Consider the following 23,060-nt stretch of genomic DNA (forward strand, 5'->3'; position numbering starts at 1 on the left):
GTGGAAATTTTGGAAAGGCTAAAGTTACTCATGCTGAAACAGAAGCTTCTGATCATTGTGCCTTGGTACTAGATCTGGCCCATGTAGAAATACCAAGAAAGAGGAGATTTGCTTTTGATAAGAGATGGATTATGCAGGAGGGGGTTGGGGAGGTGATCAAGGAGGCATGGGGGAAGGAGCAACAGGGGTCAAGGTTGTATAGAGTGCAGAGTAAAATTAAACAAGTTCGTATGAATCTGCTGCATTGGAGCAAAAAATTGAATTTGAACTCAAAAAAGCAGATAGAACAGATTAAAAAGGAAATTAAAGATGTGAGGGAAAGCCAGGGCAGAGAGGACAGAACAAAATTTATAGGACTGAAGAGGAAATTGGTAGAGGCTTACAAGAGAGAGGAGGTATACTGGAGTCAGAAGGCAAGAATTAAATGGCTCCAGGAGCGAGACAAAAACACTAGCTTCTTCCATGCTAGTGTAATAAGTAGGAGGAAGCAGAATAGGTTTAATGGTCTGAAAAGGAGAGGTGGGGAGTGGCGTAGGAATGAGGAGGAGGTCAGGGAGGAAATTGTGGACTATTTTCAGCAATTGTTCACGTCTGATGATCCAACTGATTTCAGTGTTATTTTGGAAAAGATCTCACAGACTATAACTGCTGACATGAACAGAAAGTTGACATGGCCAGTCTCTGATCAAGAAATCAGTCATGCAGTAAATTCGATGCATCCAAACAAGTCTCCTGGACTAGATGGTATGTCCTCTATCTTTTTTCAAAAATTTTGGCATGTTTTCAAATGTGATGTTATTAGTGCAGTTCAAAGCTTTTTTCACTCTGGTCATATCCTAAAATCCATAAATGAGACCTTGATAAGCCTTATCCCTAAAACTGATTCACCAATTCTGATTGCTAAGTTTAGACCTATCAGCTTGTGTAATGTAACTTACAAGATCATCTCAAAAGTTCTAGTCAACAGATTTAAAACTGTGCTAGACTGTTGCATTAGTTCCTCTCAGTTTGCTTTTGTGCCTGGTAGGCAGATTCTAGACAATGTCCTAGTGGCACATGAGAGTATTCATTTTCTTAATAATAAGAGAACTGGAAAGGATGGTTATATGGCTATCAAGCTTGATATGTCTAAGGCTTATGATAGAGTTGAATGGGTGTTTTTGGCAAAGATGATGCAAAAAATGGGGTTCTGTCCAACTTGGATTCAGTGGATTTTAGAGTGTATAACTAGTGTCACCTACTCTGTGAATGTTAGTGGGGAAAAAAGGGGGTTTATCAAGCCTTCTAGAGGCTTAAGGCAGGGGGATCCCCTATCCCCCTACTTATTTCTGATTTGTGCAGAAGGTTTCTCTGCCTTGCTCAGAAGAGCTAATAGACAAGGTGGTATGTCTGGAATGAAGATTGCTAATGAAGCTCCTAGCTTGTCTCATCTCGTCTTTGCAGATGATTCACTAATTTTCTGCAGAGCCAAGGTTGGGGAGGTTGTGCAGCTTATGAAGGTGTTGGAAGAATATGGAAGAGCATCTGGCCAGTTGATCAACAAAGAAAAGTCCTCTATCTTTTTCAGCAAAAATGTCAAAGGAAGGAGAAAGGAAGAGGTGCTTAAAGAGCTGGAAGGCATGAGAGAGGTTCATCAGAGCAAATATCTTGGGTTTCCTATGGTTATAGGAAGGTCAAAGAGACAGGTATTTGAGTTTATTAGACAGAAAGCAGTTAAAAGACTTGGGGGTTGGAAGGAAAAACTTCTGAGCCAAGCAGGAAAGGAGACTTTATTGAAGTCTGTCATTCTAGCTCTCCCTGCATACGTGATGTCTTGCTGTAGGCTGCCAAAGGCATTGTGACAGAATGTATGTTTAGAAATGGCTAAATTCTGGTGGGGATAGAGGGAGGATGAAAAGAAAATTCACTGGATAAAATGGAGTAGAATGACAGATATCAAAGCTGAAGGGGGCCAGGGATTTAGGGATTTACAGGACTTTAACTTGGCATTATTGGGGAAACAATTATGGAGAATTTTGATGCAGCCTAATTTGCTGATGAGTAGAGTAATGAAAGCGAGATACTTTGGTGGGAAATCCATATGGGATGTACAACCGAAAGGAATAGCTCAGGGGAACTGGTAGGTTCATCAGCGAGGCCAACTGAAGGCTGTGCTGAGGCACAGGTGGAGGAAGCTCTGGCAATAAGAGAAGCTATGGTACTAGCGAAACGAATGGGATGGAGAAAAGTGGAGCTGGAATCGGACTGTAAGCTAGTAGTGGACAAAATCAATGCAAGGGAGGAGGAAGTCAGCATAGCCGTAATTCAGTTGGATATTTGGAGGCTGATGAAAGAATTTGATAAATGTTGTTTTTCCTATACTAGAAGGAGCAACAACTATGTAAGTCACTATTTAGCAAAGTTTGCTATAACACTGATTGATGTAGTTGAATGGAAGCTTAGCTTCCCAGCGTGGCTGCTTGAGTTAACTCGGGCAGATTTACAGGAGCAGTTGCTCTGACTTTGTACCCGTTTATGCTTAATACAATGTTATCGTTTGAAAAAAAAAAAGAAGTGGGAAAGATTTTCTTAGGATCTGTTTGGATGAGGGATTTGAGTGGATTTGGATTTGAAATCCACCCATCAATTGGAGGAATTTCAAAGCTCAAAATTGTACAGTGGAGAGAATGACATAAAATATGCATCCGTAATTTATCTCAAGGAGGAAGCATGTTTAGCCAAAAGACTCATTGGCTCGGTTTAAATTGACAATACTGTAGAATAAATAGTCCTAATGTTCCAAGTTATATGAGCATATAATTAAATTTAGGGTAAAAATACACTTTATCCCCTGTGGTTTGGCACTTTTTCGCATAACCCCTTGAGGTTTGAAAAGTTATATATAACCCTTTTATAATTTGGACAATAGTGTCAAAATGGCAGAATTTGTATTCCATAATAAAATCAACTAAAATGTTAAAAGTTCTCATTTATAAAGTTGAAAACTATTAATTACCAACAGGGGGTTATGCATAAATTTTAACAATCAAAATGAGATTATATGGTAAAGTACTAAATCGTAAGGGAGTTATGTGGTAAAATACAAAACTATAAAGGGTTAAAATGTCATACATATTACGTTTATATATTTTACTTATTTCAACTATTTTAGTTTTTAAATAAGGGTATTTTTTACATTTTTTGGATTCTGTTATATAGGATATTTTTGTCAATTTGACACTTCAATTCAAACTATAAAGGGACTGTGAATAACTTTTAAAACTTTAGAAAAATTATGTAAAAAATTATTAAATCACTTGGGAGTAAAGTATATTTTACCCTTAAATTTATTAAAGATGACAAGACAAATCAAGTACGATGTTATCTAAGAGTACATCGCACAGTTTGTGCACCACCAACCCTTTCATCCCAAATGTCATTCGGAATTGTGTTCTTTGTGGTCATGCAAGTGAAATTATTGCCACCTACCCGTAATCATCCAAGTGAAGTTGCTACCACCAACTATCCTTTCATTCAGCCATCTTATCCCAAAATCTTATCCGGAACGTGTTTTTTGTGTTCATGCAAGTGTAAATGTACTGAGATAATCCACATCGGAGATCAGAAGAACAAAGAAATGAAATATAAGTTTTGATCCGTTGAATTATTAAGGGTTAATCACATTTTATCCCGTTAAAGAATACCCCATTTCTCAGTTTACCCCCTAACATTTAATTTTGCTCACTTAACCCCCTTTAGGATAAAATTGCCTTTGCATTATTTTGACTTTTCATTTACCTTGTTTTCCTTTCTTTTATTTCTTTTTCTCTTTCTTCTTTATTTAATTCTTCCTCTTTCCCACAAAAATTTTCACCTTAATGATTGAAATTAAAAAAGAGGAATTACAAAGATCTATCTTCTTCTTAAATGATCAAAAAAAATTCAAACCACTTTTCTAAAATACAGTTTTTTTAGCCTTTCAATTCTTTTAATTTTGGGTTTTCCTCTTTCCTTTCTAGTTTCTCATTTTATTCTCAAGAAAATATCATAAGATGAAATTGTTTTCCTTTCTTTTATTTCTTTTTCTCTTTCTTCTCTCTATCATCCTTCCCAATAGAAAATTCGATTTCCACAAAAATTTTTGTTTTGAGTTTGTAATCGCATATTTTTGGGCGAAGGTTTAAAAGACATCAAAAACTAATTTTGATTTTTTGTATGATGTCACGTGCCACAAATTTCAATTGATAATTATTAATCAGGTCACAATTTCATCTTAAGATATTTTCTTGGGAATAAAATGAGAAATTAGAAAGGAAAGAGGAAAACCCAAAATTAAAAGAATTGAAAGGCTAAAAAAAATTGTATTTTAGGAAAGTGATTTGAATTTTTTTTAATCATTTAAGGAAAAGATAGATCTCTACAATTCCTCTTTTTTAATTTCAATCATTAAGGTGAAGATTTTTGTGGGAAAAAGGAAGAATTAAATAAAGAAGAAAGAGAAAAAGAAATAAAAGAAAGGAAAATAAGGTAAATGAAAAGTCAAAATAATGCAAGGGCAATTTTGTCCTAAAGGGGGTTAAATGAACAAAATTAAAGGTTAGGGGGTAAACTGAGAAATGGGATATTTTTCAATGGGATAAAATGTGATTAACCCAATTATTAATTATTTTGAATACACAGTTTCAGTTCAAAAAATTATTCGGCCAATCTAGTAGACTCGGAGCGTTATAAATGGTATCAAAGCAATTCTTTTATGGTCTCTTATCGGAATTCTCTAGAATCCACATATGACTGAGTGGTGAGTGGATAGTTATGATCAAATTTTGCAAGAACGTAAAGTTTCAAAGGGGAGGATTGAGTGAGATGTCGCACATTGGAAATCGGAAAAAGAACTAAATGAATTATAAGTTTCGCCCCATCCAATTACTAATAAATTTGGATTAATCATTTTAAATACATAGTTTTAATTCAAAAAGTTAATGGGTCACACCAATGGACCCAAGGCGTTATATCTTCCGTTTCATTCAGTACTATATATATATACACACACATGTGTGTGTGTGCAAAAGTTTTTTTCTGATTGGGTAGCATTATTATATAAGAAAAATGTTTTAAAAATAGTTTGCAACAGCTACCCTTAATTCATCTTGTCAATGAACACTCCACTTGTACTTAGATACTAAACTAATATTTGACATTGCAAAAAAAAAAAAAAAACAAAATCCCTCAAAACTAGGATTCTCTCCATGTAGTATTATATTCTGAATTAATTTAGATGAAGACATCGTTACTCGCCTATTTTGAATTATTTGCAATTCTTTTGAGGATATAATAGGATGTTATTTTGATTAACAACAAAATAATTGTTTGATATAAAAGCTTAAAGTAGCTTTAGAAATGTATATATCTACACAGATAAAACTTAATTGTCAAATCGACTATTGAAACTACTTGTGTCATTCTTTTGAACAATAATAGAGATAAGTTGAAACTTTGTTTAACTATGTCTTTCATTTTTGTTACATTTCATGTAAAGCGCTAACATAACATGGGTTCGATTTAGAGAACGGCTCGTCCAAAGTTGGCATTCTTGGAGAACTGGATTTTGGCAAATTTGTTTTGTCAATTTTTCTTAGCATTGAAACTTGCAATATCTGTGAAAACTCCAGCACAAGGCTGTCAAAAATGGCAGTCTTGATTGAATAACTTTGTCTGAATTCTTAAAAAAAAAAAAAAAAATAATTTTTTTGTTTGATTGTTTTATTCCCTGAATTTCTCGAACTAAGATTATTTTGATGTACGCTGGTCTTTACTCCTTATGGTGGAGTAATTTCATCATCAAACTTCGGATGTGTAAGAACGTGTATGATTATATGGTATATTGACATGTTCATAGATAATCTACAACCATTCTATGCTTCTTGAGATTATTCAGAATAATCAGCTTTTTCGAACTTATGGACAATTAATATTACGGTAGACATATTTTGGCATGTAGTCAAAAAATAAATAAATAAATTTGGAAGACTTTTTGCCCCTAAAGAGTCATTTAGCTATAAATGAACGTTTGCACCTTTAACCGTTGGTACATACAACATACTACTGTCTGATTCTTTTGCCTTTTACGGGTAAAAGAAGGAAAAGAAAATATTAAAGATGTACTAAAATTTTTCTAGTTAAGCAATGAACTGGATATTTATATTGAATGCGATAATTTACATGAGAAACACAGACTCTTGTTACCACGGGATAACAAGTTCAACACAACTAAATGCAGCAGAGAAGGGGAAAATGATGGGATTTGTATCTCAGGGAAAAGGGAAAAAAAAAAAATCCAAAACCAAACACTTGGTAGTAGTTTTTATGTTACAAGCAACAAAATGTTCCTTAACTTAGGGATAAACCTCAATGAGACACCTCATGCCCAAGACTGGATATACTTTATAGCTACTAAATCCAGCATCTGAAAACAATTTTGACCATTCCTTCCCAGTTCTTCCTTTGGCAGGGCCGAGCATAACCAACATCTGCATGTCCAAGCTAAATTCTGTTTCAAATGATGTCTCATCTTGTATCTGGCTTCCCATTACACTGTCTATAATGATCACCTTCCCCCCACTGTCTATTTCTGTTAAGTTTAACGGATTCCGTCACCTTTATAATTTAGTTCAAAATATGAGTGGTCGTGTTGTATATTTTAAAATCATGGAGGGCTTTTCTATGTATTAGGTTTATCACAGGAAACTTTTTTATTTTTTTACCCTAAAGAAAATCAGAATTCAGTGACAGGATGTCTTTAGTTACCTTGAGCAAGATTGCATTAGCACGGGGTACACTTCGAAACATATCTCCAGCTAAAAATTCCAAGTTCTCAGCTCCTTCTTGATTGGCAACGACATGTGCGAGATCATATACAGTACATTTTATGCTAGGAAAGTTTTGGGCAACGGCCTTAGCAACTTTGCCAGTACCACCCCCAACATCAGCAAAAGTTGTCAAGCCTTCAAACACAAACTTGCATTTGGTCATCAGCACTTCTACAGACAACTGACTATCACTAGCCACGGCCTCGTTAAACATGTTTCCAAATCGAACTTCTCGCGCGCTGTAATCCCAGAGATTATTCCCATATGCAGTATCAAATGGAGAGGGACCATCATTCTGGAACCACTCGGTCAAGAGATTCCAGGGCTTCAACAGTGCAGGATCACATGATAGAAAAATGTGTGCCCGTACATTGAATGGCTCGTCTTTCAAAAGAAGCTGACCTGCAGAGGTGAGTGCATAGCCTTGAGGGTTTTCAACAAAGAATCCAGAGTTAGCCATGAATCGCATTAAGCGAAAAATGTGGGCAGATTTAAAAGGGTGGATTGGGAGGACAGAAATCAGGTCAGAAAGTGTGATGGGCTTCCCATGATTACTGATCACATCTGGGATTCCCAACTCAACTGCACACTTTAGACATGCAGATTTCTTGAAGTGGAACATTGCATTCCACACATGAGTTTGAGCTTCAATAAGCTCAACTAAATTCTCAGCTTTTTCCATCTTTTGTTCAAATTCAATGGCATTAATTCAGTAGCCTAATTAAACAATAAATGGTTAAGCAGGACTGCATTTATATGGTAGTAAATTATGGGTAGCAGTGCATATCTGGTACTAAATTATGGCAGTAGATCCCTCTTGTGCCTGCTATGAGGCTATATTTGATTGGTTTCCACGATTTCAAAGTATCTAAATAGGTTTGGCAGATCTAGAGGTGTCAAACTTCACCAAACCAAATAAATACGCCCAAGCAATTCGATTAAAATATCTAATTTCTGACGCAATTGCAATTATGAGTTAGTAACTGAGAAAATTCAAAACGAATGAACCACGAGCAAGACTGAGAGTAAATTGAAGCTGCCACCATTGATGGTGACATAAAAGTTGAAACAAATGGTTATGGGGGTTTGACTAGCTTTTCGAGGATCGACCGGGTAGCAATTGTTTTGCCGTATTCTTGATGGCAGACCTCTTCCATGTTACAAGCATTTACAGAAAAGGTAATCCAAAAAAATGTTATCATCTTCCTTGTTCACTACAATGGTGGTCTGGAAATTTTTTATTGGAAAATCTCAAATAAGAGTCGGGATGCTTTTTAATTTTGAATGGGCTCACAAAAGGTCGATTCTCTAATTTTGACTCGTCAAGGAAATTTTGTTTAATGTGGCCTCTCACATAAAATAGTAGAAGGCTAAAGCCTATAAGCTGTATGCAAAAGATGATATTGTATTACTCAAGTAATTTTTGTTGTGATCACTAGATTATGTAGGGATAACGTTAAAAACAACTTCTAGAATTCTAAACAAAAAGAAAAAATCTAGAATTCTAACAGGTGGTTTGAAAGATTCAACTTTATACGGCTGGACTAAGACAATCTAGTAGTTAGAACGCAAAATGAGATAGGATTTGCCTAATGAAGTGCTGAGATACTGATTTGTGGCAGATAGCTTTGGGATGGGGATTGTATTTTGAATGTTTTCCAAGTTGATTTTATTTGTGTCTCTTGTGTATAGTACAGGTTTTCTTATGTGTACTTGAGGGCTTTTTCTCTTGAAAAAATGTTGTTGCAAATATTAGCATAAGTTTTACCGTTTGGGGTAAAAATAAATTATTGATTAATTTGGGCCCAAATGCATTAAATTTGAAATTTTCAAGTTGGGCAAATAGGCATGCAGATTTTGCAACCTGCGACATGGAGACACTAACAAGTGGTTTTAGGCAAAGTTATTAAAACCAACATGGGCATCAACCCGACAGGAGGATCGGGTTGGCGGGTTAATGGTTCAACTGGCGGATCACTGGTTGAACTGTCGAATCACACTATATAATAAAAAAAAATATATAATATAATTAAATAAACATATAAATTATAATATAAGTATAGAAATTCTTAAATGTTAAGAAATCATAACCTATTTATATTTCATATTTTATACACACAAGCCATACCCATACGTGTTTTTTAATTCGTGAATTTATATTGATATTATACACAAATATAAATAATAAATCTAAATATCAAAGAAAGAAAAAAAAACCTAATTCTCAAATTTCTTTTCAATTTTTCTCATCTAATTGTCAAAAAGACGATAATGCCAATGTTGGTATGGCTGGTGAAGTAAAAAAAATTGAGTAAAAAGGTAATTTCAGAAAAATTTTCAAAACCAGCCAGGTTTAACGGGCCATAGGTTCAACCGTTCGAGTCAAATGATTCAAAGCGAGTTATTTGCAACTCCGATCCAATTGCCAAATCGCTTGGTTCCATGGCCTATCTACTGATTTGACCGATTCAATATTGGGCAGGGCCGAATTTAATAACTTTGGCAAAAAAGTGTGGCATGGATCTTCAGAAATTAATTCATTTACAGAAAGAGCTCTCTTTTTCTTTGTTTCTGTTTTATTTTTTTCAAAGCTTCACTAGTCAATAGTTAGTGACGCCCTATTTTTTTCATCTTCGGTTTCCATGTACATTACGCAAAGTGGAACTGAGTATAGCCGACATGTAAGCACATATGACGGTTAGCAACAAGGAATAAAGATTACGAACAAGCCATGAGTTTCAATCCTGGTCATGTATATCTATGAAATAAAAACTGAATTTAGAAATCTTCAACTTTGGCCTGTGAATTTAGAAATATAGTGAGAATAATCCAACTAGAAACGATTGCCCATCTCTTTTTAAAGTAAAAATTTACCTCGAATATATGTTAAGAGTTTGACATGAGCTCCTACAAGTGATGTTTTCATATTGGATGAAGGGAAGCTGCAAATCTGGCTAGGTGATACTAGTGCGATTGATGTTTGCTTGAGCTCTAAAAGCTTTCTTTTGAAGAAAATTAAGAAGTTGTTTGAATTGCATTTTGAGGAAGAGATTTTGGGAAAGAAATTGCTGTTATACTTTTTGGATGTAATTTTCATGAAATAAAATGCAATTTTGAACATCAATGGTGGCAATTTTGAAATTACTGTTATACTTTTTATCACTGTCCTACATTTTCAATCGGTAGAATCTTGAACATCAACCTATTTGGTTGCACCTACAACTTTGGGTATTTGTCCAGCTACTCTATTGATTTTTCCCCCTTCCAATTTCTGAATTAATCGGGTTGTGTAAATAGTTTTGTTTATGTGCTATTTCTTTGCTTGTTTGAAAAAAAAAAGTGAAAGGAAAAAGTAACAAAAAGGTCAGACGTGCTGTAATTTCATTATTGAGTTGTGTAAAAGCTTTTTCTTTTTGACAGTTGAGCATACATATAGAATTTATGATACATTAGTTTATGTCATATACACACAAATAATACCTAGGGTTTTTTCTCTCCTTGCCGCTGCCTTCTTCGTCTAGGGTTAGTGGTGCTTCATGGCTGGCCGTCAGCCATTGGCTGAGGGGCTAGGCGGCTCTCCTTCACGGAGATCCTTCTCTCAGTTGTTCTCTCAACCTTCATCCTCACCCATACAACTCCGGCCAGTGACTTCCTACAAGGGCGAGGCTGCTGTAATTTTCTCCAGGGAAGATGCAGACAGATTGGCATCTCCTTTTCGCTGGGCGTTGGTGGGAAAGTTTTCGCATGGTAGGCCATCTTTGGAAGATATTCGGAAGTTCTTAGCAACATTGAATCTGAGGGACCATGTCTCAGTTAGATTGCTGGATTATCGCCATGTTCTTATCAAATGCTCGGCAGAAGTGGATTTCAATAGATTATGGACACGAGGGATTTGGCAATTGGGTAGGTTTCCCATGAGAGTGTTTCGATGGACAAGGGATTTTCACGTTCAGAAAGAATCCTCTCTCGCTCCAGTTTGGGTAACATTACCAGCCTTACCAGTACACTTCTTTGATAAACATTCTCTGTTCTCCATCCTTTCTCCAGTAGGGAAGCCGTTATTCTTGGATGCGGCAACGGCAGCGGGTACACGGCCTAGTGTGGCCAGGGTATGTGTGGAAGTGGATTTGGTGAAGCCCATATGCTCCAGAGTTTGGGTTGCAGTGGAGGGTGAGACAGGTTTCTGGCAGTAGATTGTCATAGAAGATCTCCCCTCGTATTGTTCAAAGTGTTGACGGCTGGGTCATGCGGGTGGTGACTGTAAGAGGGAGGGATTTGCGAGTCGTCAAGTCCCCAAGCGCCTTGCGGTGGCTTCGCAAGTGCCCCAGGCAGCGGCAGACAACAAGCAAACGGAGGAGGTCTCGGTTAAGGAGACCCAGGGAGATTCAAAGATACGGGAGGAGGACCCGTTACTCGTGATAATGCCAACGCTGGCGGGGGAGAGCTCCATGAAGGGGCTGTGCCTGAGTGAGGGGGGAGAGGCTGCGGCTTCACAGGATGGACAGGGACCTGGGCAGCACGAAGTTGAGGGGAGTATGGTAAGCGTAGAGGGCAGGCCCGAGGAGCAGGAGTGTAGGGACTCGGGGAAGGGGGATGCAGATGGGAGTTCGGTTGATAAGGAACCAGGACAAGGCAGCGAGGAGCAGCGGCACACTGGCGACGGGCAGGCGACACTTGCGAAGGACACCAGCCTGGGTGACATGCAGTATCTGTGCTTGGACAGGGACGAGAGGGCTGAGGAGGGGGAGATTGCAGAGGTGTACATTGAGTTACCTATTGCGGCTGGGAGTTTGTCCCCAAGAATGGTTGTGCGACAGGACAACGTCATGGAGTCATCGGTCCAGGCATTAAACATCGACCAGGTCACTAATGGGGTGCAAGGTATCAAACAAGGGCGAGGGAAAGGTGGCCGTGTGCGTATCCCCTCTGATCGCCAGTTGAGGTCTGCAACACCAACCTATAACTCCTTCCAGGTTTTGCCTCATGATTAACGCAATTTTCTGGAATATTCGCGGGGTCTCTAAAGCCCCCAATCTTAGGAGATTGATAAAATTAATAAGGTTGTATGCGGTCAAGTTTGCTGTTATTTGTGAGCCCAAATCTGATGTGTCTAAGGTTGACTTCATTCGTATGCGTCTGGCATTCGATTCAGCTATTACAAATTTGTCGAATGACATCTGGATTTTTTATTGCAATCCCTTCAGTTGTACGGTTATAGGTAATTCTACACAGCATATTTCCTTATCTATTCAGCATCCACAATTGCCCAATTCTATCATTTTTTCTTTTGTGCATGCCAAGTGCTCTTTGGAGAAGCGAAGAGAACTTTGGCAGAACCTACTTGATGATAAACCTAGTTCCCTTCCGTGGTGTATTGGGGGGATCTTAATGTTGTTATGGCTCCCCATGAAAAGCGGAGGGGTCGGCCGGTTGGGGTCCATGAGGGGTTGGAGCTCATGTCTTTTATGGAGGTAGCTGGCGTCTTTGACGTGGGCTATTCGGGTGCTAACTTTAATTGGTGCAACAATCGGAGAGGTAGAGCTAAAATTTGGAAGCGATTGGACAGAGTGTTAATAAATGGGGAATGTGCGGAGGTCTCTTCCACCATCTCCGTAGAGCATTTAGCGTGACACCCATCCGATCATGCTCCTCTACGGATTTCGTTTGCTACTCGACTAGACAACAAACCGAGGCCGTTTCGATTCTTGAACGTTTGGACTTCTCAGGCTACCCTGATAGAGGTCATTAGAGCTGCTTGGGATAGATCGGTGATTGGGGCTCTGCTACGGGTCTTGTGTTTGAAACTGTTGGCAACAAGGAAAGCTATCCAGGAGTGGAACAAGCAATCCTTTGCTAACGTTTTCGACATGGTTAGGGTGGCAGAGGAGACGGTTCGACGGGCTGAGGTGGAGGTGGAGGGCAATGAGGTTGAGCAGGCACATGATGGCCTTGAAAGGGCTCAGGCGGACCTAAGTCGGGCCCTGGCTCTTGAGGAGCAATTTTGGAGGCAAAAGGCCCGAGTCCGGTGGCTTCAAAGTGGAGATCGGAATTCCAAGTTTTTCCATGTGGTGGTGAAGCAACGAAGGGTGCAGAGCGCTATCCATCGGATCAAGAACTCACAGGGTTCCTGGGTGGAAAAGGATGACGAAATAGCATCTGAGGCGATCACGTTCTTCTTGGACCTGTTTTCTGAGCCTATTGCCCCTGTACAGGAGCTGTTGCACTTAATTCCCCCATTAATCACGGAGGAGGATAATAAGCTCTTGGAGCAGGTCCCGACCATGGAGGAGGTTCGACGAGTGGTTTTTACAATGGACGGGGAAAGTGCTGCAGGACCGGATGGATTCACGGGTAAGTTCTTTACATTTTCCTGGGATGTCATTGCCCAAGATGTCTATAATGCGGTGCTAAGCTTTTTCTGTGGGGCTGAATTACCTAAATTCATTACTTCCACCTCTATTGTGCTCATCCCTAAGGTGTCAAATCCTCAAGACTTTTCAATGTTTAGACCGATCAGTCTCTGCAATTTTTTTAACAAACTGTTGTCTAGACTTTTGGCCGACAGGCTATCCTCTATTTTGCCGAAGATAATCTCCCCCCAGCAGACGGGTTTTGTTAAGGGGCAGAATATAACGGAAAATTATTTGTTGGCCCAAGAATTGATGTCGGGTATTGGCAAGTCCGCTAGAGGGGGAAATGTTGCCCTTAAGTTGGACATGTCTAAGGCATATGATAGGGTGTCCTGGTTTCACATTGTTAATGTGTTGCGGAGATTTGGGTTTGGAGAGCAGTTCATAGACAGGGTTTGGCGTCTACTCTCTAATGTGTAGTTCTCAGTCATTGTCAATGGTGCATTGCATGGATTTTTTAAGTCGGCTAGGGGGTTGCGTCAGGGTGACCCTTTGTCACCGGCGCTATTTGTTATAGGTGCTGAGGTGCTGTCGAGAGGTCTTAATGACATGGCTCTCCAGCCAGGGTTTGTCGGCTTTAAAGTTCCCCATGGGTGTCCTACTATCTCCCACTTGGCTTTTACGGATGATGTTCTTATATTTGCAAATGGTTCGTCCAATTCTTTGCGGCGCATCATGCGGGTTTTGGAGTTGTACCAGCATTCCTCGGGGCAGTTGGTGAATGCTCAAAAAAGCGGATATATGACTCACCCATCACTGCCTCCGTCTCGACGAAGGTTGATTGAGCGGGTCACGAAGTTTACTAGGCAGGCTCTTCCATTTCGCTACTTGGGATTCCCGCTGTATTTGGGCAGGTGTCGGTCGTCGTATTTTGGGGGAGTGAGCCGAGCTATTTTGGGAAGGGTGATGTCATGGAAATCAAGGCTTCTATCTCCAGGTGGGAAGTTAATCCTTATTAAACATGTTCTTGCAGCTATACCTGTCCATTTGCTCTCGGCAGCAGTGTTGCCGAGCTCGGTATTCGCAATGATTGAAAAGGTTTGTGCAAACTTCTTGTGGGGATCACTGGATGAGAAAGCGAAGTTCCATTTGATACGATGGCCTCATTTATGCTACCCGGTGGAGGAGGGAGGCGCAGGATTTCGTAGGCTTCGGGATGTCTACCGAGCTTTTTCGTGCAAACTATGGTGGCTGTTTCGGACGGGATCTTCGCTTTGGGCAACCTTTTTGCACGCTAAATATTGTAGAGGGGCTCATCCGTGCGAAGTCCCATTGAGGTTGTCCGCTATGGCTACTTGGAGACGAATGTGGAATGTTAGTCGACAGGTGGAGTTGTCAATGCTATGGCAGGTTAACGAGGGTTCGTGTAACTTCTGGTATGACAATTGGTTAGGCAGTGGTGCTTTAGTGCTGCGGTCTACCGTCGCCCCGGATCTCACTTTTGGGGACTTCATCAGCAATGGGGAATGAGATGTACAGTTGCTTTCTCGAGCTGTACCACAAGACATTATCCCGGCCATCTTACAACAGCCGGTACCTGGTGGGGGTTGTGCGGATGAGGCGGTATGGATGGCGTCGACATCTGGTAAATTCACCCTGGCCTCGGCTTTTGGAGAAGTTCGTCAGGCCCGCAACATCTCGGCTGTTCTATCTCGTGTCTGGCATCATCGAATTCCATTGAAGATTTCCTTTTTCATGCTACGATTATTGATGGGCCGGTTGCCTCTGGCAGAGACGCTATGTAAGCTTGGCTTTCATATGCCTTCAAAGTGCCTTTGTTGTCAAAGTCCATCCTGCGAATCCATTGAGCATCTGTTCTCTATGGGGCAGGTGGCCCTGGAAGTATGGAGTTACTTTGGGAGTATGTGTGGGGTAATCTGTACAGGGTCCTTATTGCGTGCTCGAATGGGTGCGTGGTGGTTCGTTGAGCAGAAATTGGAAAGGAGGCGATTCATTTTTACTATCCTTCCTAGCCTTATTTGCTGGCATATTTGGAAGGCTAGGAATAAAGGCGTCTTTGAAGGCAAACCAATGCGTCCAGCAGTTGTTATTCAGGCCATATTCAGAGAAGCTAAGATGCTTTTGGAGATTCAGTTTAAGGGCCAAGTTGGGGCACACACGTTTCAGCAGTTATATGATTGGTCGGGTGTCCCAGTGGGTGGCTTTGGTTTTCAGTTGGTGCGTTGGATAGGGCCAGAATTATGGGTGTTAACGCTCAATACAGATGGGTGCTCAAAGGGGAACCCTGGTACGGGTGGTAGCGGTGGTGTCCTGCGCGACTCTTCCGGAAGGTTGCTATTGGCATTCTCGGCCTATCTTGGGGAAACTACCAGTCTACATGCGGAAACTTCAGCCCTTCTGATTGGGCTTCGCGAGTGTGCTCAGAGGGGATTCGGCAATGTAGGAGTCCAGTTAGATTCCTTGGTCCTGGTGGGGATTCTGCAGAAGACGTTCCAGTGTCCTTGGCACATCCGGAGGGCAGTTTGGCAGATATGGCAATTGCTTGGTGACTCCCCTCGGGTAGCTCATTGCTACAGGGAGGCGAACAAAGTTGCGGATATTTTGTCTAATGTGGGAGTTTCACACCCTGGACATCAGGTTAGGGTTTATGAACACGTAGGACTGATACCTCAGTTGGTTCGGGGCGCCCTTCGTTTAGATAGGTTAGGCTTGCCGTCAGTTAGGAAGGTCCGGATGGCGTAGCTTCTGTGTTGGGATAAGGCAGTGAGCATGGTTGTAACTTTCAGTTCGAATTCATAATAAATGATGAATTTAATAAAAAAAATAGAATTTATGATACCTTACTCTTGAAATTCTTGCCTCCTCGTGTGAAGGTGAAAAGAAATTACTGCATAGTTATATTTTCATAAGTTGTATAAAAGAATCAAAAAAGAAAAAAGAATAAGGTTTTGATGAGGAAAATTCAAAAATTGAAACAGCACGATTAGAGTTGAAAGATGAACTAATTTATATGATATTTGAATTGAGTTTAAGAGTTCATTCGAATTTGATTCGATAACTAGTCAAACCAAACTCGAATAACATTTTATATTCGATAGCATTCAAATTCGATAAAAACTCGTTCAAGTTCGATTGGACAAATAAACAAATCAAACTTAAATAAAATTTTAAAATCATTAAAATAATCAAACAAATTTAAATACTAGAATGTTCGTCTTGATTAAGCTCAATGACATCCCTACGCACAATGGCTAAATGTTGGGTCTCCTTTTTGGCTAAGTTATCTGCCCTGTAGTCTGTCTCTTGGGGTTAACGAATGATTCCTCAAATTCTTTCCCTGGGACGGGCCATGAAAAGAAATAAATACTCAAGAAATAAAATCATTCCTCATCATTCCAATCGTGCAATATCCACTGTTTAAATTAACATTCATATCACAAAGAATTCAAATTAGTCAAGAATACCACATCAAAAAGACATGGTTGTAATGAATCAGCAGCATATATAGATGTGTTTAGAATCAATACTAAGCTGCCTTTTAACAACAAAAAGGTGAATAGGGATCTGTTGCATCTTCTTGGAAAGGTGATCTTACCTTCATTGTAACATCATCTGCAGGAGGAATAGCTACAAACATACTTCCTCCAACAAAGGCTAAACTCTTGTTATTCGCTACCAAGCCGTCAACCACATGAGGAAGATCGAGAACAATACAGTTCAAGTCAGGAAAAGCATCAGCAATTTCCGTAGCCAAAGTTCCAGTTCCACCTCCAACATCCACCAAAGAATTCAACATTGAAAGAACATCCTTGCAATCCCTGATCAGAATACTGCCAACTAGCCTAGAATCGCTAGCCATTCCTTCATTAAAAAAATTATTAAGCCTCAGATCCTGGCCTGCAAGCTCCCACACTACCTTCCCGTGACAAGTCTTGAAGGGATTCACATCACTGTTGCTTTGCAACCACCGGCTAAGGTGGTACCATGGATCCATCAAGGTAGGATCAAGCATGGTGTCACGCTAAAAGGCTCATCTTTTAATAAAAGTTTAGAAGAAGTAGTGAGCATATAACCTTCCTCTTCATCGTGCTGGGTAACTTTTGCCTCGATGAAGAAGCCTGAGTGGATTAGAATCCTCATCAGATGATAGACAAAGGGGGCTTTTGCATTGCCAATTGGAAAAGCATTGGTGAGTTCATCCAGACTCATTGGCTTAACATGCTTGTGATTAATGTCTGGTATGCCGAGTTGAATTGCACATTTGAGGGAAATGGAGTTTATGAAGTTGAATATGTGATTCCATATGTGAGCTTGAGCTTGAAGTAGCTTATTAGCATCACCATTTCTACCCAAGTCCATCTTTCGCTGTTGATTTTGTTTTCCTCTTTGGGTATAACAGGTAGGCATCCAATCTTATAGTTAAAGAGCATATAAGGCCCATACCAATGGATAGGCATGATGATTAGTAACTGGTGCCATGAGTGGCTATAACAATTCAATTTAGTTCTTCTGCGCACTCTTTTTGTTGATTAATATATTTGCAAGATCCAGAAAGGTGTATTTGTACTTGGGACTTCCCCTGGTGATAACAGCATCAAAAAAGCAAGTTTTCGCCTACATTGTTGATAAAGCAAAATAAAAAATGCAGGGATGGAAGCACAACTTACTCAGCTATGCAGGAAAAGAGGTACTTCTTAAGTCAGTCATAATGGCATTACCAAATTACACAATGTCATGCTGTAGGTTGCCTAAAGGACTTTGTTATGAAATATGTGGTCAAATGGCAAAATTTTGGAGAGGCCAAAATGAAGAGGATAGGAAGATGCAATGGGTAAGTTGGGAGAAAATTACACAGGTGAAGGAAAATGGAGGTCTGGGTTTTAGGGATCTAGAGCACTTTAATAGTGCTTTGTTAGCAAAGCAACTATGGAGGATATTGATGCAACCAGACCTATTAGTGAGCAGAGTGCTAGGAGCAAAGTACAAAATAGCGTAAACAGGCTGGGATGGAGAAGCTCCAAAGAACGCAACATGGGTGTGGAAAAGTATATACAGCTCTGGACTGGTGCTAAAAAAAGGAATGTGGAAGAGAGTGGGAGATGGGACTACTATCAACATATGGAGGGACAAATGGATCATGGCACCACCAACCGGGAGAATAGCAACTCAGAAACCTCCAGCTTGTAACTTGCAAACTGTGGCAGACTTGTTGATAGAGAAGGAATGGAATACAAAGCTGATTGAGGAGACGTTCTCAAAGCAGGAAGCTTCACAAATATTACAGGTGCCATTAAGTTTGTTTCCCAGAAAGGATGCGGTTTATTGGAAATACTCAAAATCAGGAAATTACACTGTGAAATCGGGATATGCAGTAGAAAAGGAAGAGGTCAACCAAAGGCACAAGAAAAATCATGGAGAGGAAGGAACCAGCTACGCACAGCATAAAGGAAAAGTGTGGAAGAGCTTGTGGGGATTAAGGATGAAGCCAAAGATAAAACATTTCATATGGAGATGCCTACACAACAGCATTCCTGTAAATGAGTTGATACACAAAAGAACAGGAAAAGGCTCTCCATTATGCAAATGTTGTGGGGAGGGGGAGGAGACAGTGGAACATATGATTTTCTTTTGCAATAATGCTGACCCTATATGGAAGCTGGCCCCAATACAGTGGGACAGATTATTGCAATGGAGATCAAATTTCTGGAGATGGTGGGAAGGTATATTAGAGGCAAGGAGCAGACAAAGAGGAGAAGACCACATCACTTTAACAGCAAACATCATCTGGCAAATTTGGAAGGCAAGAAATGCTCGACAGTTTGAAGGGAAATGTGGAGAGCACATGGCCATACTAGAAACGGCAAAAAATGAATGGCTGGAGTTCCAAGAGGAGCAGGTGGAAAATGAAAAAAAGCATAGGACAGGAACGAGTCACCAAATGCAAAACTATCTATGGAGCCCACCAGACGCAGGGGTAATAAAGATAAACACTGATGCCACGATTCCTACTAAATCAGCAGGAGCTGGGTTAGGAATGATAGCGAGAGATAGTGATGGAAACATTGTCCAAGCAAGAGGCATCAGGAAGTATAGTAGGGGTGGTGCGGAAATGGAAGAGGCAGATGCACTCAGACAAGGCCTGCTAATGGCTAGAGAAGCTGGATGGAGAAGAATTGAAATGCAAACTAATTGCAAAGCTGCCATTGAAACAATATGCAAGACAGGCTTGGGTGAAACACCAATTGGCACGATCATAGAAGATATTAGACATTTGAGTGACATGTTCCAAGACTGTACTTTTTCTTTTGTGTATCGAGATGGAAATAGAAGTGCTCATAAAATGGCACAATTTGCAACTAAACTTGTTTTCAAGGTAATATGGAAACAAAGTTTCCCCCTGTGGCTGAAAGAGAGTATACAGGAGGATAATAGGACCAATGTCCTTTTATGTAACTAAAATCTTGTATTATCAAGTTCATATATGTATAAGAAGAATACCGTTTGAGAAAAAAAAAAAAAAAGAAGAAAGGTGTATTTGTGGAGAATGGGCTGGGACGGTTGTCAGGTGCCACCGTCCCAAATGATGTATGGGAAAGGTTTTCTCAACAAGGCAAATTTTGATAACGTGCAGCCAAAAGCAAGTCACATAACTTTGAAATTACAAACATATATGGATCTACACGAATATTAATTAGATACAATGTCATTGTTCGAAATTGAATAAGTAATTTACATTTTGTTTAGAAAGTGTTGTACAACTTAGGCAAGTTAAGAACTGAAAATCTTTTTCAGTTTTTTGCCCCTCATGTTTATCCGTTCTTTCTTCAACTTACATTCAGCTGTAATGGCTGAATTTAAAGCGGAAGCGATGCATCTACTTCAACTTCAACAATGTTGGAAACAGTTATTGTCCTTAGCTACCTCAACTCCACACCATTTATACATAATGTGCTTGCGGTGTATTCCAGGCTGGGATTTGGACACATTCCAGTGTTGGATTGTGGTGGGGTTTAATACCAAATCAATGGATTTTAATTGGTGAATTTTAATCTTATGAACTCAGGCAATAAGGATAAAAATCTAAATAACACTACTATAAAAAAAATTGTCAACTAGAAAACGTGCAACATCGATTTCATACCTTCATTAAAACAGCATCTGCAGGAGGAATGGCTTCAAACATGTTACCTCCAACATAGGCCAAGTTCTTACTACTCTCCAAGCCATCAACAACATGAGGAAGATCAAGCACAGTGCATTTCAGGCGAGGGAAAGCATCAGCAATTGCCTTAGCAAAGGTTCCAGTTCCACCTCCAACATCCACCAATGAATTCAAACTCTCAAAAACATGCTTACAATCTTTGGTCACCACACTACTAACCATCCGGGTATCACTAGCCATTGCTTCGTTAAAGAATTGATTAAGCCACGGCGCATGACTTGCAAAAGCATAAATTGACCTCCCATGGCAAGTATAAAATGGGGTTTCGTCACTATTCTGAAACCACTGGCTGAGATGGTGCCATGGATCAGTCAAGGTGGGATCGAGCATGGCTAGTAAAAACGGCGTCATGCTAAAAGGGTTACTCTTTAAAAGGAGTTCAGAAGCAGAAGTGAGCAGATAACCCTTTTGATTATCATTCTCATTTCCAGGAATCTTTGCTTCAATGAAGAAGCCTGAGTGGATCAAAATCTGCATGAGACGATAAACGAAAGGGGCTTTTGCATTCTTGATGGGAAGAGCATCGATCAATTGATCAAGAGTCATCGGCTGGCCATGTTTGTGAATAGCGTCTGGAATGCCTAATTGAATTGCACATTTGACGGACATAGAATTTATGAAGTTGAATATATGGTTCCATATGTGAGCTTGTGCTTGAAAAAGCTCACCAGTATGATCACCAATATTTCTAGCCGAATCCATTTTTTTGTTTGAAATTCTAGGATTTTTTTTTTCGCTTTTTGGTTGGGAATTACAAGTAGAACTCGCATTTTATAGGCCGGGTATGGGATTCACAGGAATAACGTTGCAATAGTTTCTTCTAATAGTCTGACAAGAACCTGTTAGCAAAAAAAACAATGAAATCAACTCAGAAACAAGGATCCAAAGGCAGCTAACATCAGTTTCCTTTTCTTGACCAATTCATATATGAGTATATGGGTTAGTCTAGTCTCCTTCTTGGTGTAACTACACATAATTCAGTGTTTCTGGAGACGTGCTTAAATTAAAGTGTATAATCAGCACTTATTAATTAATTGTTCTTTGTGTCGACTCGTATTATCACTTGAGAAAATCGCATAATGCACGCTGCTGGTGGTGCTTCTTGTTTGGAAGACGAAGAAAAAGAAATTTAAATTGTCACAACTTTTGAGCCGTGGTTGAGTAAAATTTTACGTTGGTGCATCATTCTTGAGCAAATTCTCTTTTCACAACGATCTGGTGTATTGCAATGCTTAAGAAACATTATTCTTGTCCTAAATATAGTGATCGATTTCTTAATTGGAACGTTAAGCCTTGTTTTCTTCCTACTATGAGAGATTTACAACTCTAATGGATTCGAAAATTAGTACTAGCCATTATTGTTAATCAATATCAAATACTAGAATTTGATGAAATGTGGAACCAATGTTATTTTGGGCTATTCTTTTATTCATAATGTATATATGCCTAATTTGCAGCTCTTAGATTTAGAGTCTTCGACCAATAAAATATGGGGTAATTGAACATGGCATGATGCTAAAGTAAATGAAGTGGTCTTTAATTTAGGGTCTTATCTAAAAAGTGTCCATTAGGCATTCATTGCTAAGATGAAGTTCACATGTAAATATCTTAGAAATGTAAAGTTAAATAAAGAAAATTTATAGAATGTAAAGCAATGATCAATTTAGCAAGGCTGATTGGCTGGCCATACCAATTTCTGCTTATGAAGTTAAACTGCACATGTGAGCAATAGAGAGTTTATGAAGTTGAATATTTGTTGGCTTGAGCTTTGATTAGTTTAGCAGTTTTTTTTTTTTTACTCTTAAATGATTTCAATTGCAAGCCAAATAGAAATTGGACAAACAATGTCCTATCAAAATGAGCATATTGAGAAAAACATATATGTAAAAAAATGAATTAAAAAATACAATGAGATCAATTAAAAAACACATTAAATTTGACAAAGTTCAATTAACCTGTGTCACAGCATCTCCAGAAACTGACTGTTTACTATTAATTCAACATAAACAAAACTTAATGCAATGACGAAGTAATAACCAGTTCCTCTCAATTAGTCATAATTCATCAAATTATGCGAGTAAATCAACATGGGTTATCTGCAGAAATGAAAAACAGATAAAAATCATACTGTAAAACTCCAAATAAATATTTTTTTAAAAATTGTAAAGCTCCACTTGTTACTTAGCTTAAACTAGCACTTCATGATATTATCCCATTCTTTGCGTTTGCAGAAATGTTAGAGATGGTGTTGCACATCTCATTATGCATTAGGTTAGAAAGGTCATGATAGACTTGTCCTTGCACCTTAAAGATTGGAATTAGCTAGCCAGTTTCATGAATAACCATACATACGTGCACGAAAAAATCTGGTCAAAGCAAAACTGATTGAAACCATACATAGGTTTGGCCATCCATGCAGTACATAGGGTAGGATTTCTAATTGCCAAAAGTATGCAAGTCATGAATAGTAATAGAACATCAATCAGCAGCCATTATGATTTTAAAAAATATATATATTTTGGTGGGTTTTCTAGCCGTAGCTCAAAGAAACTATAATTTGAAAACGGCAAGAAAATCATTTCAAATTGTAAACATCCCATGACTCTACTAACTTGACCAAGA

The 23,060-nt window shown here is 39.2% G+C and overlaps 5 protein-coding genes and 1 pseudogene across 5 annotated transcripts; 3 read left to right on the forward strand and 3 right to left on the reverse strand.

Moving 5' to 3' along the window:
• Nucleotides 1-2,080: 2,080 nt before the first annotated feature.
• LOC113735941 (uncharacterized) lies at nt 2,081-2,500 on the forward strand. The gene has a single exon (XM_027262901.1). The coding sequence runs from the start codon at nt 2,081-2,083 to the stop codon at nt 2,498-2,500; it is 420 nt and encodes a 139-aa protein (XP_027118702.1).
• Nucleotides 2,501-6,154: 3,654 nt separating this feature from the next.
• On the reverse strand, nt 6,155-7,557 carry LOC113735942 (trans-resveratrol di-O-methyltransferase-like). Its single transcript, XM_027262902.2, has 2 exons — nt 6,784-7,557; nt 6,155-6,506 (listed from the first exon to the last, which is right to left on the reverse strand). Exons 1-2 carry the CDS (start codon nt 7,525-7,527, stop codon nt 6,372-6,374), a joined length of 879 nt encoding a protein of 292 aa, XP_027118703.1. The 5' UTR covers nt 7,528-7,557; the 3' UTR covers nt 6,155-6,371.
• A 2,824-nt stretch (nt 7,558-10,381) lies between these two features.
• LOC113735943 (uncharacterized) lies at nt 10,382-11,038 on the forward strand. Its single transcript, XM_027262904.1, has one exon. It carries the CDS (start codon nt 10,382-10,384, stop codon nt 11,036-11,038), a length of 657 nt encoding a protein of 218 aa, XP_027118705.1.
• Nucleotides 11,039-14,824: 3,786 nt separating this feature from the next.
• Nucleotides 14,825-15,958, forward strand: LOC113735944 (uncharacterized). The gene has a single exon (XM_027262905.2). The coding sequence runs from the start codon at nt 14,825-14,827 to the stop codon at nt 15,956-15,958; it is 1,134 nt and encodes a 377-aa protein (XP_027118706.2).
• Nucleotides 15,959-16,606: 648 nt separating this feature from the next.
• On the reverse strand, nt 16,607-17,623 carry LOC113735945 (trans-resveratrol di-O-methyltransferase-like; annotated as a pseudogene).
• Nucleotides 16,607-21,191, reverse strand: LOC113735071 (trans-resveratrol di-O-methyltransferase-like). The gene has a single exon (XM_072082740.1). It carries the CDS (start codon nt 21,138-21,140, stop codon nt 20,352-20,354), a length of 789 nt encoding a protein of 262 aa, XP_071938841.1. The 5' UTR covers nt 21,141-21,191; the 3' UTR covers nt 16,607-20,351.
• Nucleotides 21,192-23,060: the final 1,869 nt, after the last annotated feature.

The sequence above is a fragment of the Coffea arabica genome, chromosome 3c (assembly GCF_036785885.1).
Source record: "Coffea arabica cultivar ET-39 chromosome 3c, Coffea Arabica ET-39 HiFi, whole genome shotgun sequence".
NCBI classification, from domain to species: domain Eukaryota; kingdom Viridiplantae; phylum Streptophyta; class Magnoliopsida; order Gentianales; family Rubiaceae; genus Coffea; species Coffea arabica.